The sequence below is a fragment of the Sphaeramia orbicularis genome, chromosome 22 (assembly GCF_902148855.1).
Source record: "Sphaeramia orbicularis chromosome 22, fSphaOr1.1, whole genome shotgun sequence".
NCBI lineage: Eukaryota > Metazoa > Chordata > Actinopteri > Kurtiformes > Apogonidae > Sphaeramia > Sphaeramia orbicularis.
In genome coordinates this window covers 52,376,236-52,397,684 of record NC_043978.1, presented here as the reverse complement: position 1 = coordinate 52,397,684, position 21,449 = coordinate 52,376,236, and the positions used below count along the sequence as shown (strand labels likewise).

The 21,449-nt window shown below is 41.6% G+C and overlaps 1 protein-coding gene across 1 annotated transcript in view; it reads left to right on the top strand.

The window, feature by feature from the left end:
• plppr3a (phospholipid phosphatase related 3a) overlaps positions 1–20,551 on the top strand; it is a 66,618-nt gene extending 46,067 nt beyond the window's left edge. The window contains exons 7-9 of the mRNA XM_030127471.1: positions 9,395–9,568; positions 11,409–12,230; positions 18,924–20,551. Of these exons, the coding sequence (XP_029983331.1) occupies positions 9,395–9,568; positions 11,409–12,230; positions 18,924–19,934 (2,007 nt within the window). The 3' untranslated portion in view covers positions 19,935–20,551. The remainder of the gene's footprint in view (positions 1–9,394; positions 9,569–11,408; positions 12,231–18,923) is intronic.
• Positions 20,552–21,449: the final 898 nt, after the last annotated feature.

Genomic DNA, 21,449 nt, shown 5'->3' with positions numbered 1-21,449 from the left:
GCAGGTAGACGGCTGTACTTCCAGTTCACTCACCTTGACAAAAGGTGTGCCACAAGGGTCAGTCCAAGGGCCACTTTTGTTCATAATTTACATTAATAATATCAATCTCAATATATCAAACGCAAAATTTCATTTTTATGCTGATGATACAGTCATGTACACTTCTGCTTCCACTCCTGTCAAAGCCCTTACCCAGTTACAACTTGCTTTTAGTACTGTTCAACAAAATTTTCATGACTTAAGACTGGTTTTAAATGCAGATCAAACAAAAGTCATGATGTTTTCAAACTCAAGGTCCAAACTGTCAAACCTGCCTTCACTGATCACTACTCAGGGAACTTAGATAGAACTCGTCCCGACCTATAAATATTTAGGCATTTTAATTGACAGCTCCCTTTCTTTCTCTGCGCACATTCAGCAGCTTGTTAGAAAATTAAAACTAAAACTTGGCTTCTTCTTTTGAATTAAATCATGTCTGTCTTTCGAATCAAGAAGCAGACTGGTTTCAGCTCCAGTTCTGTCTGCGTTGGACTATGGTGATGTCTTGTACATGCATGCCTCCACCCACAGTTTACAGTCACTGGACACTGTGTATCATGGAGCTCTGAGGTTCATCACCAGTTTTAAATCTCTTACCCATCATTGTCTGCTTTGTGATCGTGTAGGATGGTCTTTGTTGACTCGCAGACTTAGTCATTTGCGTATTTTAATTTATAAGTCTATCCTAGGTCTGCTCCCATCCTACCTTCAGACCTACATCAGTCAGAGAACCACAGACGCTTATAATCTGCGTTCTCAGGATCTTTTCTTGTTGTCTGTTCCTAAAGTTAGAGCTGAACAGAAAAAAAGGCCTTCAGGTATGCGGCCCCATTCACCTGGAATGAACTACAAAAAGACCTGAAACGTAAGGATCTGGTTTCATTGGACACTTTTAAGAGGACGTTGTATGACTTAGAGAGGGAGACATCTGGCTGCAGATGTTTTATCTAACGCACTTTGTCTACATTTCATGAGCACTTTTTGCAAAGTTGACTTTGGAAGGTTTGACTTGTCTATGTTCCTTTTTTGCATTTGTTTTATGTATGGAAGTCTGTCTGTAACTATTTAATGAACTGCTGCCCATCTTGGCCAGGACACTTTTGAAAAAGAGATTTTAAATCTCCATGAGGTTTTCCTGGTTAAATAACGGTAAAATAAAAAAATAAAAATAAATAAACAAATGTCAGGAATGTTAGGATTAAAACGGTGTAGTTTTATAGGGGTCACATGTTCTAAATAACCATTTGTACTATAATAGTCTGAACCTGGTGTTAATTGTTTGTGTTTGAGCTGGAAGACAGGCCTTCTCCCAGTCCTCTACAGATGTTTCTGTTTGAAGATCATTTTTCCAAACAGATGAATGAGAAATAGGATTGTCCTTCATACCTGCCAACAGCGCATCATAAAATTTTGACAGAAGACCTTTGTTATGACAATGTTTTTTTTTTTGTGATACTTTCAATGGTGGATAGAGAAGGTTCTGATGTGGATTTAATTTGTGTAGTTATGTAATTCTTTATTTGTAAATATTTACAAAAATGTTTCCTAGGCAAATTATATTTATCCATTAATTGTTCAAAAGACATTAGAGAGCCCTCCCTATATAGATCTTTTATTTTACATAATCCCTTTTCTTTCCAACTTCTAAATCCCATATCAGCTCTTCCAGGTTTAATAGATTTCTATTAGTACTAGATTTTTCAGTATTATTGACCCACACTTCATCAAGGTCATTTTAGAACAGGGTTTGACTCAACTGGGTTCGAGGTGGTTGCATCCTCATCTTGTATATAGTATCTTCTGCTTTTTATAAGAAGTGTGTTTTAGGAATCTACTTCATAAGGTACACTTGTTTGACTGCACATTCATGCAAATGTCTGATAAGCCGATAACATGACAGGAACTCAGTGCATTTAGGTTGATGAAGATGAAGACTGTTGAAGTTCAAACTGCGCATCAGAATGAAGAAGACGGTCATTTAAGTGTCTTTGAATATGACTGTTGGTGCCAGACAGGCTGTTCTGAGCATTTCAGAAAGTGATGACACACTGGGATTTTCATGCGCACCCATCCTTGGGGTTTACAGAGAACCATCTGAAAATGAGAAATATCCAGTGAGCAGCAGTTTATTGGGTGAAGATACATATTGATGCCAGAGGTCAGAAGAGAATGGGCAGACTGTGGTAAACTGGTACAAACATTCACTCACATAAGGCCTGGTGATAACCAAGGTATGAAGAAGAGCATCTGTGAACTCACAACACATCAAACCTTTAGGGAGACGGACTGCAGCAGTAGACCAGGTACTATATCTATCAGCTAAGAACAGGAAACTGAGGCTACATCCAAACTGGACCGTAGATGACGGATAAAGCATCACCTGATCTGATGAGCCTTGATTCAAGTGACTCATATGGTTGAGTAGGCAGCATGAAAGCATGGATCCACTCTGCCTTGTGTAAACAGTTCAGGCTGCTGATGGTGTAATGATGGGGGGGGGGGGCATTTTCCTACCACCTAGGGCAAGGATGTCAAACTCATTTTGGTTCAGGGGCCATATTCAGCCCAATTTTACCTCCAGTGGGCCAGACCAGTCAAATAATAGCATAATAACCTATAAATAATGATAACTCCATATTTTTTTGTGCAAAAAATAACATTAAATGATTAAATGACTGCACTTATTTAGCTCATTTTCTCCTCCTTTATGGTGTCCAAAGCTCTTTCCAAATCCACCAGGTCCAACTGGGACCAGTTTAGGGTTCAGTGTCTTCCATGGACACTTGGACATATGGACAGTCAGAGCCAGGATTGGAACCACCAACCCTTTGGCTATTGGACGAGCCGCTCTACCAACTCTACCAACCCATTCATTTACTAATTTAAAATGTTACTTTGTTAAATGTTTACTTTTTTATAACTTTTTTATTCAAAAAAAAAAAAAAAGCAAATATGCCGTTATTTCAACATTATGGTCTTTGCAATGTAAACGGCACCGCATTGTTTTTCAATTTACAGTTTTATTTTCTTAAAACAATAGAAATCCATCATTTCTACATCCAAATCTGCTTTTGTTCACATACTCTTCCTGTAAAAACTACAGCTATATTTGATTCAATCGTTAACACAAAAATCTTTTCAAATAAACAACTTTGCATTGTATTGTCACTGACAGTTTTTTTATGTTGCAATTTTACAATTTTTTGGTGTTAATTCTACAGTCATTTTTTTACAGTGTAGGGTTTAAAGGGTTCAGTATGGTAACTGGTTTGGCTCTTTGTTTATCAAACAAACATTTATTCAAATAAGTAAAACCAGGAAATACAATATAAGTGAGTCTTACCATTATTGCAGATTTGGCAGTCATCCTCTTATTCTTTATTTGTGATTATGATAACAAGAGAGACCTCCCTTATTCTGGCTTTACTTTGCTTCAGGCAACTTAAAATGAATTCCTGTGTATCAGAGAATTTCATTCTGTAATCACTGTCACTTAATATATAAGTAACAATTCTGTTTACTTGCTTTAATAGATTATGTTTTCCTGATTGCAGAGTGTCCCCAGGCCATGTGAATCTCACATTGTAAAAGTAATGAGAACTGCCTTTTAAGGTTACACTTTGCCTGACGGCTGTACATACCAAGTAGATTTTTGCCGTTCAGCTTAATGCTGCTGACTACAGCGGTATGTGAACTCTGTGGCAAACAAGCATTGTCAGTTCTCCACGAGGCAACAAACTCCTACACACACACACACACACACACACACACACATAAACCCTCCATCCCATGGCTATAGCAAACCACTGGACATATCACTGCTGCATCACTGAGCTCAGTGTGTGCTCATTAAAGCTCACCAGACACATTTGTGATGAGGGGAAGAGGAGGAGGAGGTGGAGAGGAGGAGGAGAAAGAAGAGGAGGAGGTGGAGAAGAAGAGGAAGAGGAGGAAGAAGAGAAGGAGGTGGAGAAGAGGAGGAGGAGGAAGAAGAGGAGGAGAAGGAAGATGAAGAGGAGGAGGAAGAAGAGGAGGAGGAGGAGGAGGAAGAAGAGGAGGAGGAGGTGGAGAGGAGGAGGAGGAGGAAGAGGAGGAGGAAGAGGAGGAGGTGGAGAGGAGGAGGAGGAAGAAGAGGAAGAGGAGGAAGAAGAGGAGGAGGAGGAAAAAGAGGAGGAGGAGGTGGAGAGGAGGAGGAGGAAGAGAAGGAAGAAGAGGAGGAGGAGGAGGAAGAAGAGGAGGAGGAGGAGGAGTCGTATGTGTTGCTAGAGTTCCATCATGTTGTCCAGTTTCTGTCCAGTTGAGCTGAAGCTCAGACCCACTGGTGTCGTCTCCTTTTCCTCCACTGGTCTTCTTTCTTGCTCCCACCATCACCACACTCCTTTCTTCCAGCAGGTTTGCAGGTGTCCAAACCTCTGAACAAGTGGACCTCACCTCCCAGGATTCTGTCCTTCTGTTAACACTCGACAGATCAGCCTGCTCACTTCACAGCGATAGACAGCTGATATGAAAAACTGTGGGAAAAGCTGATTGTCATTTTGAAACATCTGAAGTGTCATCGTGCTCTGGAGTTTCTCCCCTCTTGCATCAAGAAAGGCGTGAATTTAAACCCCAGTGGCAGATTGACAAGCTTGTTAAAATGTTTTTGCAAAGGCTGCTTTCCTGCCAATCCGTCAGCTGTCTTCTACTTTATAGAATCAAACATGGTTGGTCTGCATGCAGAGTGGAAACACAGTCTGTCTGCTTTCAGCCACACTCTGATGCTTTTACTGCTCAAGTATGTTCATACTAATGACCTGAAGGCACAGTCAAATCCTAAATTATAGAAGGTGAAAAATAATTGATCATGGGGTTGTATTTGGAAAAAACATTTGCTGCTTCGTCATGAGCCCTAACCCTAACCCTAACCCTAACCCTAACCCTTGGCATCTGTATTCTATGTGTGGGGTGTCCCAATACAGTCCATTTTTCATTCACAGGACACCCAGTTAAAGCGTTTCAGAGGGTGAACAGTAAAAATGCATTGCTTCACTAGAGGGTTCTTATAAAAAACATGAACATTGTAGCAGAAAGTATCCCAGTGACAATGCACTTTGACTCGTCATGTCACAGTTCGGACCATCCAGCATAAATGACACCTAACGTTATTAAGTGAATGGAAACAACTGTAAAACAGTACATAGAACAGTTTAACACAGGAAAATGAGCCTAACAGTCTCATTCATTCCTATAATTTATAACCCTAACCCCCTAACCCTAACCCTCTAACCCTAACCCTCTAACCCCTAACTCTAACCCTAACCCCTAACCCTAACCCTCTAATCCTAACCCTCTAACCCTAACCCCCTAACTCTAACCCTCTAACCCCTAACTCTAACCCTCTAACCCTAACCCCCTAACTCTAACCCTCTAACCCCTAACTCTAACCCTCTAACCCTCTAACCCTAACCCCCTAACCCTCTAACCCTAACCCCTAACCCTAACCCCCTAACCATAAATCCCCTAACCCTACCCTAACCCCCTAACTCTAACCCTCTAACCCTAACCCCCTTACCCCCTAACCCCCTAACCCTAACCCCCTAACCCTAACCCCCTAACTCTAACCCTCTAACCCTAACCATCTAACCCTAACCCCCTAACCATAAATCCCCTAACCCTACCCTAACCCTAACCCACAGCCTGGCCAAAAAGAAGGTCCCCTATGCTAATATTTTGCCGTAGCCTATGTAGCCTTTAGCTTTGATAACAGCACACATTCGCCACAGCGTCGTTGGCTTCTACAGACATATAACATTGCTGAACCACCTGAACCAAGCCCAGATCATAAATCACTGTTGTCACAGGCTTGTACTGTAGGCGCTAGGCATGATGGGTAATCACTTCATCTGCCTGTCTTCTCACTTTGATCCATCCATCACTCTGGAACAGGGTTAGTCTGGACTCCTCAAACCACATGACCACATGACCCTGCTCATCCAGTCCTAGTCCTCAGATGGTGAAAGTTGATGACGTGTCAGCTGATGCTGTGAAGCAGCAAAACCCTCAGAAGGATGTGGACTGACACACAGGCCAGGGTTAACGGCCTATTTTTATTTTTTGTACTTGATTTTTTTAATTGTTTTAATATAAGGTACAAAACAAACAGAAATGGTCCCAGGTCCACTCAGACATTTACAGACTGTTTACTGTCCACAGATTGAATGAAAAAGTCCCATTTTTTCCAGTACTTCACACCCTTGTGCTGTTGTAGGTGGAGACTGTATGTCATCGTTTCCATTAAATGGATTTGGTTGACCATTTTTATCACCAAGGAGATTGAGGGAGGGTCCTTTTTAAGCCAGTATTTGGTGATGGCTTTTTTGCCTGCTGCAAGTACTATTCTGTTAACGGCCTATTTGCTGTTGTGTGTGTTTTTGCATTTTCTCTTTTGTCTTTGTTGCTCTTTTGCCGCCTTAACGTGCCCAAATGTTCACCACAGATTTGTGTAGACGTCTGTCAGACTAGCTTGTGCATCTTCCCTGTGTGTCAAAAAATTACACTCTAAATATACTCGACTGCTTTTTGTATGTTGCTGCTGTTAACTGTGAAATTCTCCCACGGTGGGATAAATATAGTTTTATCTTATTTCTTACACATCAAAATATTCCGCTCTGGACAAGCGTCAATCTGTGATGAGCTGTCAGTACGAATGTGTGGCAGCTCAGTTAAGACAGCATAAATAAATCATACTTCTTATTTTCATGTGATTAAACTCTAATGAAAATATACTTGTGAATTTTATGTTCCATTTCTACACTTAGATTCTCCAAAATCATGTGCGTTGAAGCTTTAACCCATAAGGACCCAGTGTGACATTTGTGTCAGTTCCCAAATGAATTTTTCTCTGTATTTAACCTTTTCTAATTGACTTATCACCATTTATTATGATAGTATCCTCTGAATTTTGCATTTTTTCCAGTAAAAATAATCTTTTTTCCTATATTTCATTCATTACCTCTGCCAGGAGGTATTGTGATCACTTCGCTTTGTGTGTTTGTTTGTTTGTTTGTTTGTTAGCAAGATAACTCAAAAAGTTATTGATGGATTTTTATGAAATTTTCATTAAATGTTGATACTGGCACAAGGAAGAAATTATTACATTTTGGTGGTGATCGGGGGGGGTGGGGGGGGCACTGACCTGCCTTGGCGGAGGTCTGCGCTGGCTGAGTGCTTTTCTTGTTTGTTTGTGTGTTTGTTACCTCCGCCAAGGAGGTTCTGTTTTTGTCAGCGTTGGTTTGTTTGTCTGTCTGTCTGTGTGCAAGATAACTCAAAAAGTTATGGACGGATTTGGATGAAAATTTCAGGAAATGTTGATACTGACACAAGGAATAAATGATTAAATTTTGGTGGTGATCGGGGGTGGGGGGGAAGAGCCACTGATCTGCCTTGGCGGAGGTCCGCGCTCTCCGGGTGCTTCTAGTTTGTTTGTTTGTTTGTTTGTTATCAACTTTAGGCGAAAACTCTTCCACCCATCTTTCCCAAATCTTCCCCACAGATAGGCCTAGGCCCTGGGACCAACCCACTAAATTTTGGGCCAAGTAGGTCAAAGTTCAAGGTCACAGCAAGGTCACAACATCTATAATTTTCCATCTGTCATCATTGAGCAATTTTACAAAATTCATCCAAAATTCAAAATGACTCCGATTAGCCTCCAATTGGATCCACCTGTAGCTTAGAACAATATCTTGTATCTGGAACTAAATTGTCCACATCCACTGTGGAATGTGGACTCTGTGGACATTTACATTTAACACTGAAAATCCCATTTACCACACATTTAAAATTAGAACTCAACTAATATTGATGGGAATTGAATCTAATTGGGCATACACACGACTGGTACCAAGCTTCAACTTTTTCTGCTGTATGGAACAACCTGGAAACTGTTGAATTTAAACAGAAATAGTCAATCCACACATGCACACTGTTTGGGGTGCTTAGCGGAGGTTTGCGTTCTCTGAACACTTGTTGATTATGTAGATACTCATAAAAGCTCAAGAATAAATTCAAAAGTTTTTATATAAAAACAGGGGGAAAAAATGAAGAAAAAGTGAATTTTTCAGTCAAATATATCAATAAATGAACATAAAACCAATGTTTCCATCTGCCATTGATCAAACTCCATAGGTTTTACTAGTGAATCAATGCTGTAGAAGATGACAGTGTTTTCACAGGAACTACAAAGTTTCTGAACGTCCAAATGGGTTATGACCATGAAAAGATGACAAACTGCATTTTACACCAATTATTTATGTTTATGTTTATGTTTATGCATTTGGCAGACACTTTTTTCCAAAGCAACTTACAGGGGAAAATGTATTGAAAGGATCAGTGGATCAGCAGCTTAGATCAGTAGATGCTTTTGGTCGATGGTGGATGTTTGGGTCTTTATGGGTTAAACCACAGGTGTCAAACATGCGTCCCGTGGGCCAAAACTGGCCCTCCAAAAGGTCCAATCCAGCCTGTGGCATGATTTTATGGAGTGCAAAAATGACACTGAAGATCTGAACAGTCTGTGGTGTTGAACTGGTGTTAGCCCAATGTGATCTAAAGTCAAATAACAGTCTGATAACCCTTACAATAAAATGTGAACAACCTGAAAATTAAGTACAATTTGAACAATATTCTTTCTGTTACTACATGTTTTGTGGATTTGTTGATCCAATTTTGTTAGTTGTGTTAATAAATTGACACATAATATTGTAGACATTCTTATTTTAATTACACATTCCAAACTTCAAAATTTCAACAATATTTTGCTTGTGTAACATTGTGTGTAATGCACATGTACAAGTGATAAGTTGAGGCAGAATATTGTTTAAATTTAGCTAATTTTTCTTAAGAAATTCAATTTTTTTCTGGTTCACATCTTTTTTTGTGAAAACATAGTTTGTAAATGTAAACATTTTCATAATTTAATGTTTTTTATTGCACTAACATGAAGGAAAAAACTTGGAGTTGTCATTATTTATAGCTTTTTATGCTATAATTTTAATGGTTTGGCCCGCTTGAGATCGAATTAGGCTGAATGTGTCCCCTGAACTGAAATGATTTTGACACCCCAGGGTTAAACCAAGGTGTGTGAGATCATCTGAAGTTACAAAATGTACATTTGTGTTTTCCTCCCTTCACCCATTTCAACTCTAAATGTCTTTCTGTGTTGAGGTCAGACTTTTGCTGCAGTTCAGGAAATAATATGCCTTTTATTATTAATATTATGCCCAAAGTCATGGTGTCTTTTAAACACATCTCCATCCCGGTCACCATATGTCTGACTTGCCCATCTTTTGCTAATTTATGTATATTTCTCTGTCCACAGATGTATTTCAATGCCAGCATCAGCAGCACGACTAAGCTCCTGAAGCCGTTGTTGGTGTTTGCGTTCTGCATGGCAGCAGGCCTCGCTGGGCTGACGCAGATAACTCAGCACCGCAGTCATCCCATAGACGTTTATGTGGGATACCTGATAGGAGCTGGCATTGGAGTCTACCTGGTAAGTGTGATGTATTTCGGCTAAAAGTTGCCTTGAGGTCATATTTATGTCTTTGTGCATAAGAAATCAATATAAGGAACTTTGTGTTGGTAAATGCAAGTTCTGCAAATGTACAGGATTTTAACATGTTGATGCTCATATGAACTATGTTTTCAGCTCAAAAATGTCCCATTTCAGCACAATTAATGCTATATTTTCATGTCACAAATGGCCAAGTTCTATTTGAACTGAATTTCCCTGAAAAACAAATCTTCTATTCATTTAGATTCCCCAGTTTTTCTTCCCAGATTCTCTCCTCCATATCACATGTTTTATTTGTACAGGTTCAGTCTGGAGTATGGTGCTGATCCATCCTGCTTATGTTCCACCAATACATACATGAAGAATGGCACACAGCACTGTTTAAATCAACAGTTTTCTAATAATAAGCATTTTTATACAGAAATACCAATTCTATATTGTTCTTTCCTCTTTAGTCTGATGCTAAACTATCCAATAAATAATAGTGCTCCTAGTTTTTGCACAGGGATCATTAGTGTAAACACTGACATGGCTGCAGAGCATCAGTATGATGGGATCCACAACAACCATGTCACATCCGTCCACTGACACATTTAGTGTTTTTGTGTCAGCTGGGATTGTTTTAGATCCACAATACTAACATTTATGAAGAAGAGCACAATTAGCAATAGTAAGTCTATAAGTTTATTCCTAATAAAGTACTGGTACTGACCAGAGCATCATGGGTAATGTCACGTCCGTCCACCAGCAAAAGTTTTCACATACATGTGCTATTCCAAATCCAATATTTATGAAAATAGAGCTTCCACTGTCAAATAATATCAGTAGTCTGTGCACAAATGGATTAGCATTATTTCAATACACTTCTATGCATTTATGACAACTTTCTTTTTTTTTTTGGGACAAAAATGGCCACTCATTTGACCCCCTAAGGAAATTTTAGCTAATTTAAAGGTGGAGAGTTTGATAAACATTATTGAAAAGTTTTGCAATTTTTAATTTAGTTCCCTGGTTTCAATATGATTACTCTTTTCATGGTGCAGTAACTCTGAACGACTGAAATTAAATGACATGAATTCCTCTTTTCATGTTTTAGTTGATTGGGTGATACGACTTCCAGCATATGTTTCTGTGCTTTTAGGGATTTGTTTTGTCCCCAGGGAGTAGTTAACAATCAGCATGCAGCGTGGCAGGGAAGACAAAAAACACATAAATAGACTTTTTTCTTTTTTTTTTAATAACGTGGCTTAGTTTGGCTGTGACTGAATCGTTCCATTGTATTTTTCTCACACTATGACAGCATGTTCTAACAAATGCGTCTTTTTTCATCACCTCTCCTTTCCCTGTATCTCCCATACTTTTTTCTCCTAGCAGTTTTTTTTTTCTTTTTCTTTTTTTGGCAGGCTATATATAGCTTTTTCTATTACGGAGGGAAGGGAAAGAGAGTGAATAATCCGATAAGAATTCTCTGGAACAATTTCACACTTCATTTTAAGAAAACTTGTCTATGCCATTTTCCACGCTTTCCTCCTCCTCCTCGCCGTCTCTTTTCCGCCGTCTTTCACTTATTTAAGAGGGGGACAGTTTCCTCCTGTCATTAAAGGATGAATTGTGAAAGAGGGGGAAGAAACTAATTCATGCTGACCTCTCATTTAATAGGCGAAAGAAAAGAGTTGCCTATTCATGCATTTGCTTCTAACTAATAGGAAAATCAGCTTGAAAAGATTAAAGAAAATACATTTTCACAATACAGTCTTAATTTAACTTCTCTGATTTGGTCTCTCTCTTGTTCCTCCACATATCCTCTGTCGTCTGTCAGGCTGTGTTTGCTGTGGGAAACTTCAAAGCATCAGAGGAGGACGCTCCCTGTTTTCCCAGACTGGCCCCGGCCCAGCAGAAGGACAGCCTGAGGGTGCTGAGCCAGCGCAGTCACGACTCGCTGTACAGAAAAACTCCCAGGGTGTCAGAGAGCAGGGAGGAGCTGGGGATGGGCTCTGGAGCCCGGAGTAAGGTGAGGAGAGAGAAGGCATCCTTGGCCTCCCTAAAGCGAGCCAGCGCTGACGTGGAGCTCCTGGCGACCACTCGTCCCATGGGGAAGGAAACCATGGTGACGTTCAGTAACACCTTGCCTCGAGTCGCGAACGGCAACAGCCCCATTTCCCCGACAGAGGAACCGGCTGCTACACAGCGTCACATGACCTTCCACGTGCCCTTTGACCCCCAGAGGTCTCGGCAGCTGGTGTCGGAGTGGAAGCAGCGTTCCCTGGAGCTCCGCAGCCAGAGCTCACGTGACGAGGACGAGGCTGCCGACAGAACCGACGGAGGAGACGAAGGAGGAGCAGTTGGAGAAGGAGAACAGGCGATGCCGTCCTCGCTGTATCCCACTGTCCAAGCCAACAAAGGCACCGCCACGCCAACCGGAGCCAGGATGGTGGTGGCGCCCCCGTTGGTTCATATCCCTGAGGAGGCCTCCCGCCCACCGCCCGTCTCCCCTAAGAGTGCCAAGACCCGTGCCAAGTGGCTGTCACTCACAGAGGGAGGAGTGGTCAAAGAGCCAGGAACAGGGCCTATCGCCGTCTCAACTCCCCGTGTGCCCACCACGCAGCCCAGTCAGCCTCCAAGCCAGCAACGAGTCACTCAGGTGAGGCACGATTGCAAAACCAACACCTTGAAATCATAGAAACTTCATGCAAACTCTGAACTGCACTTTGATTTTAAAGGTGCTGGAGACTTTTGTGACCAGTTTTTCATCGTCTCTGTCCATCCTCAGTCATTTCCTCAGTATCATGAATCTCTTCGTCTGTCTGTCATTACTCAGCTGAATCTCTCGCATTATGGTGAACAGTTTCTTAGTTCCATCCACTATAAACAAACTGTGTGTTTACAAACTGACCCGGGAGGTCACTCGGGCATCTTTGGAATTTTGTCGCGACGTGCATTGTGGGAAACGGAGGTATGACCATATGGTATTATATGGATGAAACAAACACACGGAAACGCAGAAACGGCTGGAGGAATATGCACAGAAGGAAGGGAGTTCCTGCTGTTTCCAATTGTGTCTGTTCCAGCTGCCGCTGTCAGGCGGCTGCACGAGCCTTCGCTTCCCACAATGCACTACGCGACAAAATTCCAAAGATGCCTTAATTACCTCCCAGGTCGGTTTGTAAACACATGGACTGTCTGTGGTGGATGGCACTAAGAAACTGTTCACTGTAATGCAAGAGATTCAGCTGAGTAATGACTGACAGACTAACAGATTCATGATACTGAGGATATGACTGAGGATGGACAGATCTGAGGAAAAATTGGTCACGAAAGTCTTCAGCACCTTTTAGTATGCAGGGAGCTCTGAAATATAGACTATATAGTTAAAGTGGGAGAGATGTAATAGCTGCCAAGAGTGTACGGAACAAACATATGATTTATTTTGTTTGTAAAGTTGTCACAGAACAACACTGGCAGAAGCAATTTCACTGATTAGTTTCCAATGTAAAATGCTGCCATTAGGGTTCAGACATTAATTATAGGTGAAGTTAAATCTGATTAAAATGTGTGTTAGGGTTATTAAATACCTTACCATTACCCTTTACAATGTTGACCCTAATAAAACTCAGGATTCATATTGATTGATTAAGATTTTTATAGTTGCTGCTGAACTTTAGACAGCAAGTCCATTTTGACCTTAAAAACAGTAGCTGCCAAAGCAATCCTGCCCTCCCACAAGGTCCAGGCAAGAAGCTGTTAGAGAGCGTTTGGATATGTCCCAGTTTTAGCAGAAAGATTGCATCGATCTGTAAATAGTACTCGTCTGAGCACTTAGGACTTATCTACCATTTTGGTCTAAAAATTAAAAGATACTGTACAAATTCCCCAAAAGAGTGGCCAAAATATTTCAATTGCCCTCTGGTGGTGGTTTTTTGCAGAACACATCCACCTACCTACCAGAGGCGATTTCTCACAGACTGCAAGGGAAGCTCGGCTTCCCCTAAAATTATGAAAATTAAATGCTCAAATCTGTTCGGTTGTGTTGACATTTCATTGACTCCAAATGTGTCAGAACACGTTCATCTCACAGACCAGTTTGTTCAGAATCAGTTTTATCCCAAATCAGTGGACTGGAGGTTGTTCACTTCTCCTCCATTCCCGTGTCTCTGTTTTCTCATTCCATCTCTGCTCAGTGCATTTGTCCGTAGACGCTCAGTGTCCATGCACTTCAATGGGACTGAGTGGAACTGGTTTAAACTGACTCTAAACTGGACCATCATTGGATAAATGCCATGATGTTGTCCCGCCCCTGGACGCTCGGCGTCTCTGGGGGTGAATGGAGCTGTGGGCGGAGCTCGGCTGGGCTGGATGCTGAGCTTCCACGTGCCGATTGGAGGATCAGTCCAAAGGCTGAATCCCGTTTGATTGACAGCTGTTTTCAGATCTCCTCATTCACTGACACAGTTCAGTTTAATACGGTCACACATTCTGCTGTGAAATCAGAGAAACCAAATGAACTGTTCATTTACTGACCTGGAAAGAAAACACACTCATTGGACTTCCTTGTTTCAATTTAACATAATTTTAACGTTTTCTTGTTTAGTTGGTACAATAAGGTCACTGACCATTTTCTTAAAAAGGAACGAGGGGATGAATTTATGTTTAAATAACTTGGCTTTTTTTTTTTATGTACGCCGACAATGAGCTTCCCCTGACTGAAAGACGAGCAGCCGCCACTGATACCTACCCACCCATCCACCCTCCAACACCTATATACATACATACATACAGAAAGACATACAGAAAGACATACAGAAAGACATACAGAAAGAAAGAAAGAAAGAAAGAAAGAAAGAAAGAAAGAAAGAAGCTTGACTTCTAATGACTGTTTCCTCAAGGTCATTTCAGTGTCTATAGGTAGGAACCATCGTACAGATTTAGTTTGATGTTCAGTTGTCATCTGTTTGGTCAGTTGTCATCTCTTTGGTCAGTTATCTGTTTGGTCAGTTGTCATCTCTTTGGTCAGTTGGTTAAATACCAGTTACTGTGACGATAGTGTAGATGTATGGTGAGAAATAAATCCAGTAGGCTGCTGGCAGCTGATTGGTGGGTGGATGTCACACTGAGGCATCCAAATCCAAATAGAAGCCACATAGCAGTACTTACAACTGTGATATACTATAAAAAAGATTTGCTGACTGACTCCACTCAACTCTGAGAAGTCATGTTGTTGCCTTGACACTTAAGTTATATCAAGCTGAACTATCAAGTTAAGAGTCATGGTTCATTTATGGTTTACTTTATAGAACTCACTTCAATCAAAGCAACAAGAGGACTTGTCAGAGTCAAGTGAGTCAGCAAAAAAAAACTTTGACTGTTACTTTCTTATCTGCAGTCTATAGTTACCACTGAAAGTTTGCCTGGCATTGCTGCAGTAATTCTTAAATGAGAATTAATTTGGAACCTCATATTTTATTTTTTGTATTTCCAAGGGGCATCATCTACAGGCACAGAACAAAATGCCTCTGGATGCAGTGATATGGGCCTCCAACCAGTCAGAGAAATATCATGTGGGACTTTGAGTCAGCTGTCGGAAATACGGGAACACATCTTTCTTGTCATTTATGGCTTGAAATTCAATTACTTATTTTTGGATGGGAAATATAACACTGGACGTGACTGAGAATGTTGACACACTGTAAAAAAAAAAAAAATCCTGTTGTTTTTACGGAAAAAAAAACTGGCAGCTGTGGTTTCCAGATCAATACTGTAAAAAACACATCCAACTGTAAATATATTTATGGAGCAACATGTTGATTTAACATTTGAAACATGTAGATTGAACATTTTAAACATGTAGATTTAACAGTGGATTTAAATGGTAAATGTTCTGCACTTCTTTAGCTCATTTTCTCCTCCTTCATGGTGTCCAAAGCTCTTTCCAAATCCACCAGGTCCAACTGGGACCAGTTTAGGGTTCAGTGTCTTCCATGGACACTTGGACATATGGACAGTCAGAGCCAGGATTGGAACCACCAACCCTTTGGTTATTGGATGAGCTGCTCTACCAACTCTACCAACCCATTCATTTACAAATTTAAAATGTTACATTGGTAAATGTTTACTTTTTTTTTTATAACTTTTTATATATATACAGGGTGGGGAAGCAAAATTTACAATGAACATTTAGTTGTTTTTTCTCAGCAGGCACTACGTCAATTGTTTTGAAACCAAACATATATTGATGTCATAATCATACCTAACACTATTATCCATACCTTTTCAGAAACTTTTGCCCATATGAGTAATCAGGAAAGCAAACGTCAAAGAGTGTGTGATTTGCTGAATGCACTCGTCACACCAAAGGAGATTTCAAAAATAGTTGGAGTGTCCATAAAGACTGTTTCTAATGGAAAGAAGAGAATGACTATGAGCAAAACTATTACCAGAAAGTCTGGAAGATACTATTAAAGAAGAATGGGAGAAGTTGTCACCCCAATATTTGAGGAACACTTGCGCAAGTTTCAGGAAGCATGTGAAGGCAGTTATTGAGAAAGAAGGAGGACACATAGAATAAAAACATTTTCTATTATGTACATTTTCTTGTGGCAAATAAATTCTCATGACTTTCACTAAACTAATTGGTCATACACTGTCTTTCAATCCCTGCCTCAAAATATTGTAAATTTTGCTTCCCCACCCTGTGTGTGTATATATATATATATATATATATATATATATATATATATATATATGTATATAAAATATGCCGTTATTTCAACATTATGGTCTTTGCAATTTAAACGGCATCACATTGTTTTTCAATTTAGAGTTTTATTTTCTAAAAAAAATAGAAATCCATCATTTCTACATACAAATCTGGTTTTGTTCACATACTCTTCCTGTAAAAACTACAGCTATATTTGATTCAATCCTTAACACAAAAATCTTTTCAAATAAACAACTTTGCATTGTATAGTCACTTACAGTTTTTTTTATGTTGCAATTTTACAACTTTTTGGTGTTAATTCTACAGTTATTTTTTACAGTGCACAAGATTGAGATTTGGCTGTTCAATAAGATTATTTTGCTCTATCTGGCATTTTAAAGTCTTTTTTTCTCACACTTCTGCAATGATCTCAGACACATTAAATGTAACAGAATCATGGAAACATATTTTAAGCATCCAAAAATCATAATCCAGTTATGTGTGATAAATACAGCTCACCCACAAGCAAATGTACTACAAGTCAGCTGTCCTCGACCCAATAACTGACAAATAACTGAATTAGAGCCAAAACATTTGTCCAGTGTTCTTGAAGATTTCCCAATCACTTCACAACCTTTTCACACATATGCTGTATACTGACACACGACTATTCTGGATCAGTCAATCTGTGATCTGCATGATTGTCTGTTATGGTTAGTATAACTCACTGGTGTCAAACATGCGTCCCGGGGGCCAAATCCGGCCCACCAAAGGGTCCAATCCGGCCCTGGGGATGAATGTGTGACATGCAAAAATTACACTGAAGATATTAACAATCAGTGGCGTCAAAATCATTTTGGTTCAGGTTCCACATACAGACACATACAGTCTGATTAGATTTCAAGTGGGTCAGAACCAGTAAAATATTATCATAAACCTATAAATAATAACAACCACAAATTCTCTCTGTTTTTTGGTTTTTTTTTTCTGTAAAAAAGTAAAATTACATGAAAATGTTTACATTACCAAACTATACTTTTACAAAAAACATGAATAACCTGAATAGATATGAACAAACGGAAATGTCTTAAGAAAAGTAAATGCAATTTTACCAATATTCTGCCTGTTACTAAATGTTTTGTGCAATTGCAATGCACATGTGTAAATGATAAACTGAGGCAGAATATTGTTAAAAATGCACTTGTTTTTCTTCAGACAATTCAAGTTGTTCAGGTTATTCAGATTTTTAAGGAAACTTTGTCGATGTAAACCTGATCAAAATATAATTTTACTTTTTTCACTGGTATTATTTTACTGGTCCAGCCCATTTGTGATCAAACTGGGCTGAATGTGGAACTGAACTAACATGAGTTTGACAGCCCTGGTATAGCTGAATACCTGAAATAGTATCTGATAGTATGTGACATTATGTGGCACTTCCTGCTCTCATGCAGTGGAAACACTGAAAAAACCTGTGCCAAGTCAAGACATGTCAAGTTTATGCCAGGACTGGAAAATCACCAGACTAGGACCAGTAGGTTTTCCTGTACAGACAAAGGTCAGAGCTCATCTTGAAGGATCCCAGATGGCAGGTGGTCATTGAATCAAACCACGCTGGGACTACTCAATAACAGATGAACGGTTGTGATTGGCTCAGCTGGATCTTTGCTGAGGGGAAATCAGTTTTAATGAGAGCAGAGCCAGGCTGATCTGCCAGAGGAAACCTTTCAACAAATGGTTCATTTACTCTGGCGGATTCATCTGGTTCCCAGGCTAACTGAGAGATCAACCTGCCATTGGTAAAGACGTAGCACCACATGGTCTTGATTCATGCTCATGATTTATCTGGACTAGGTTAGACTGCTGTACCAGCCTTTACTGGACTCTAAACCAGCTGAAGACAGCTGCAGAACATCCAGAACACTGTTGCTCGAGTCCAGACTAGAACCAGGAAGGACCACCATATTAGTCCTGTGCTCAGATCTGTGCACTGGGTCCAGACTAGAACCAGGAAGGACCACCATATTAGTCCTGTGCTCAGATCTGTGCACTGGGTCCAGACTAGAACCAGGAAGGACCACCATATTAGTCCTGTGCTCAGATCTGTGCACTGGCTTCCTGTGGCTCAGAGAATAGACTTTGAAACAGCTCTGCTGGTCTAGAAGTCTGTCCATGGTCTAGAACCAAAGTCCATCTGGGACATGTTGGTCTCATATGAACCATCTGGGACCCTGAGAACCTCAGGGACTGGTCTGAGAACCTCATGGACTGGTCTTGTGCTGGTCCCAGAGTCAGGACTAAACAGGTGCAACTGTGTTTCAGTTCTGTGTGTTTCAGCTCTGTGTGTTTCAGTTCTATGTGTCTCAGTCAGGCTAAAAACAGCTGTTCAACTGAAAGGGTTCTATCTGACCTCTGACCTTTGACTTTGTTTAAATCGATTATTATTTCTGTTTTATTGATTCTGTTTTAATTGTAACTGTGTGTTTTTAATCTGTCTCTTTTCCATTTTTCTAAACACTGTGAATAACCCTGTGTATGAATGGTGCTAGACTCATAAATCTGCCTTGTCTTTTTATCATTAAAGGTTCAGAAACAACTACACAGCGTGCAGTACTTAAGCTGATCTTCTCTGTCCTCTAGGTCATAGCTATGTCAAAGCAGGGACATGGGCCGGTCACCTCAGAGGGGGGCTCTTCTTCTGGTGGTGGCTCTTCCAATTGCTCCGAGTCGCCCTATTACCGGATTCCATCGGATCGGGACAGTTGCACCGGTAGCAACCCTGGGAGCATTGCGGGAAGTGGGAGCATTGTCACCATCGACGCTCACGCCCCTCACCACCCAGTTGTGCGTGTGTCGGCCAGTAACGGAAAGCCGTGGGAGTGGAGAAACACCATCAGTGGTAATATGATGGGCGGAGACCCAGCAGGGGACAAACACCACAGGGCTTTGCAGCGACAGGACAATGTGAGTCACTACCGGGATTACCGGACTCTGCCGGTGAAAAGTGACTCGCTCTGCTCCTCCTCGGCCAGCGGCAGCGCTGAGGGAGGAGGAGCAGATCTGCCTCCCCCACCTTTACCTACCTCCTCCTCCCCTCTGCCTCCACCGCCTCAGCTCTCGTCATCCCCTCTCCCACCACCACCTCCTCACTCGTCTTCGTCCACATTACCGCCCCCTCCACACCCAAGCTCCTCCCCAATGCCCCCTCCACCTCCTCACTCTGCCACCTCTCACATGCCTCCCCCTCCTCATCCATCCTCTCAGATGTCCCCGCCGCCCCTCCCGTCATCGTCTCAAATGCCCCCACCTCCACACCCATCATCCTCCCACATGCCCCCGCCCCCTCACCCATCTTCCCTCCAAATGCCCCCACCTCCACACCCATCAACCTCCCAAATGCCACCACTTCCACATCCTTCCTCTTCCCCTTTGCCTCCTCCACCACACCCCTCCTCATCTATGCCACCACCTCCTCACCCGTCCTGCTCCAGCATGCTCCCTCCTCCTCCCCACCCAGACTTACTGATGGACGGCCACAGTCAGGTGCTGTCTCGTAACTCCACCCTTCCACGTCGGCCCTCAGTCTCTGCTCGCAGCCATGCTGAGCAGGAGCACTACTACAAGGCCATGCAAAATGAGAGGATGTTATAGTACAGGAAGTAAGAGTACAGACGTTATTGTTATACCAATGCTTGTGAACAGACAATGACAGAAAAAGGATTGTGGCAAGTGAAGAGAGATTTATAAATTTTGAAAAGTGAACAAATGAAATAAAAGGTTTAGAGAGTCTGGAATCCAACAGCAGCTTCATTCACAATGCTGGGAATGGAGAGGCAGCGGGGGGCCAGGACTGTGGAGAGGTCTGGCAGCTCACACAACAGGAGGTTTGGTTTTTCCCTGCTTGCATGCCTCTGCCCACAGCGCCAGCTCAACAGCATGGACTGGGAAAAGAACAGACAAGGGAAAGAAGGGGGAGGCAGAGAACAGGGTGAAGAATTAAGAAGCCTAGTTTGCCCCTGGTTTCAGTGCGCACATCCTCCTTGTCTGTTTGAGAAACTGGAACCAGCCGGAAGAGAGATATCACAATGAATGGTGTCGGATATGTTCAGTAAGACTTTCCTTGAAAACAGGAATAAGACAGAAAACAACAACAACAGGTAACACCCGCTGCTCTTGGAATGGCTTAAAGATGCCAAGCTTTACACTTAGAATTTGTTGTTGTACCCACTGGACAAAATCATGCAACGCAAAACCTAAAAGTAAGGAATAAGTAAAAGAATTCTGCAAGGTTCGAGAGTGTAAGCTGCCATCAACATAAGCAGAACGGTCTTTTTTTACTCCTCTGAATAAACAAACCAAAAGGGGAATTTCATGTTTGAAGCCAAGCAAATCTGCCAGTATCCACCAGAGAGTCGACTTAGGGAGCCTGGCTTCTGGATGTTGTGAGAGAAGAAGAAGGAGGGTTTGGTATAAGAAGGATCATGCACAGTTGGGCTCCCCTATACAGACGTCACTGAATGGATTACTGCTGTAAACACGAGAAGCGGTGGAATGCAGAGAGAATTGTTCCTAAAATGAAGAGGGTGGAGGGGATGCACAGCGCAGCCAGTCAGGCAGCCGGTCTGTCTTTGCTGTGTGTGAAACCTGCTATGGAGCCTGAAGCAGCACTAAGGAGATTAGCATTTGTTTATCAACCATTCTCGCACACTCTTCCCTTCGTAGCCCTTTGCGTTTGGCCCCTTGGCACAACACAATGGTGACGAGAATGCTAATGGAAACCTGCCCAGCCACTGGTGCAGCCCAGCAACTCCAACTCTATTGCCCCGTTTCCACTACATGGTGTCGGCTCGACTCAACTCGACTCGGCCTTTTTGCGTTTCCATTACAGAAAAGGACCTGGAATCTGTTACCTGGCACTAGTTTTTTGGCATTGCCTTCAACAAGGTTCCAGGACTGTGGACCAGATACTAAAACATGACGTGTAAACACTGCAGACCACTGATTGGTCAGAGAGTCGTCTCTGTGACCCGCCCTTTTACAAAAAACAGATGCAGAAGTTGACAGGAAATCTGTCGGTAGGTTAATCCACATGATGACAGTCTGTAAAAGTACACCATGGTTTGTCCAGGAGGTTCAGATGTAAAAATTCAGCATGAGCTTGACGAG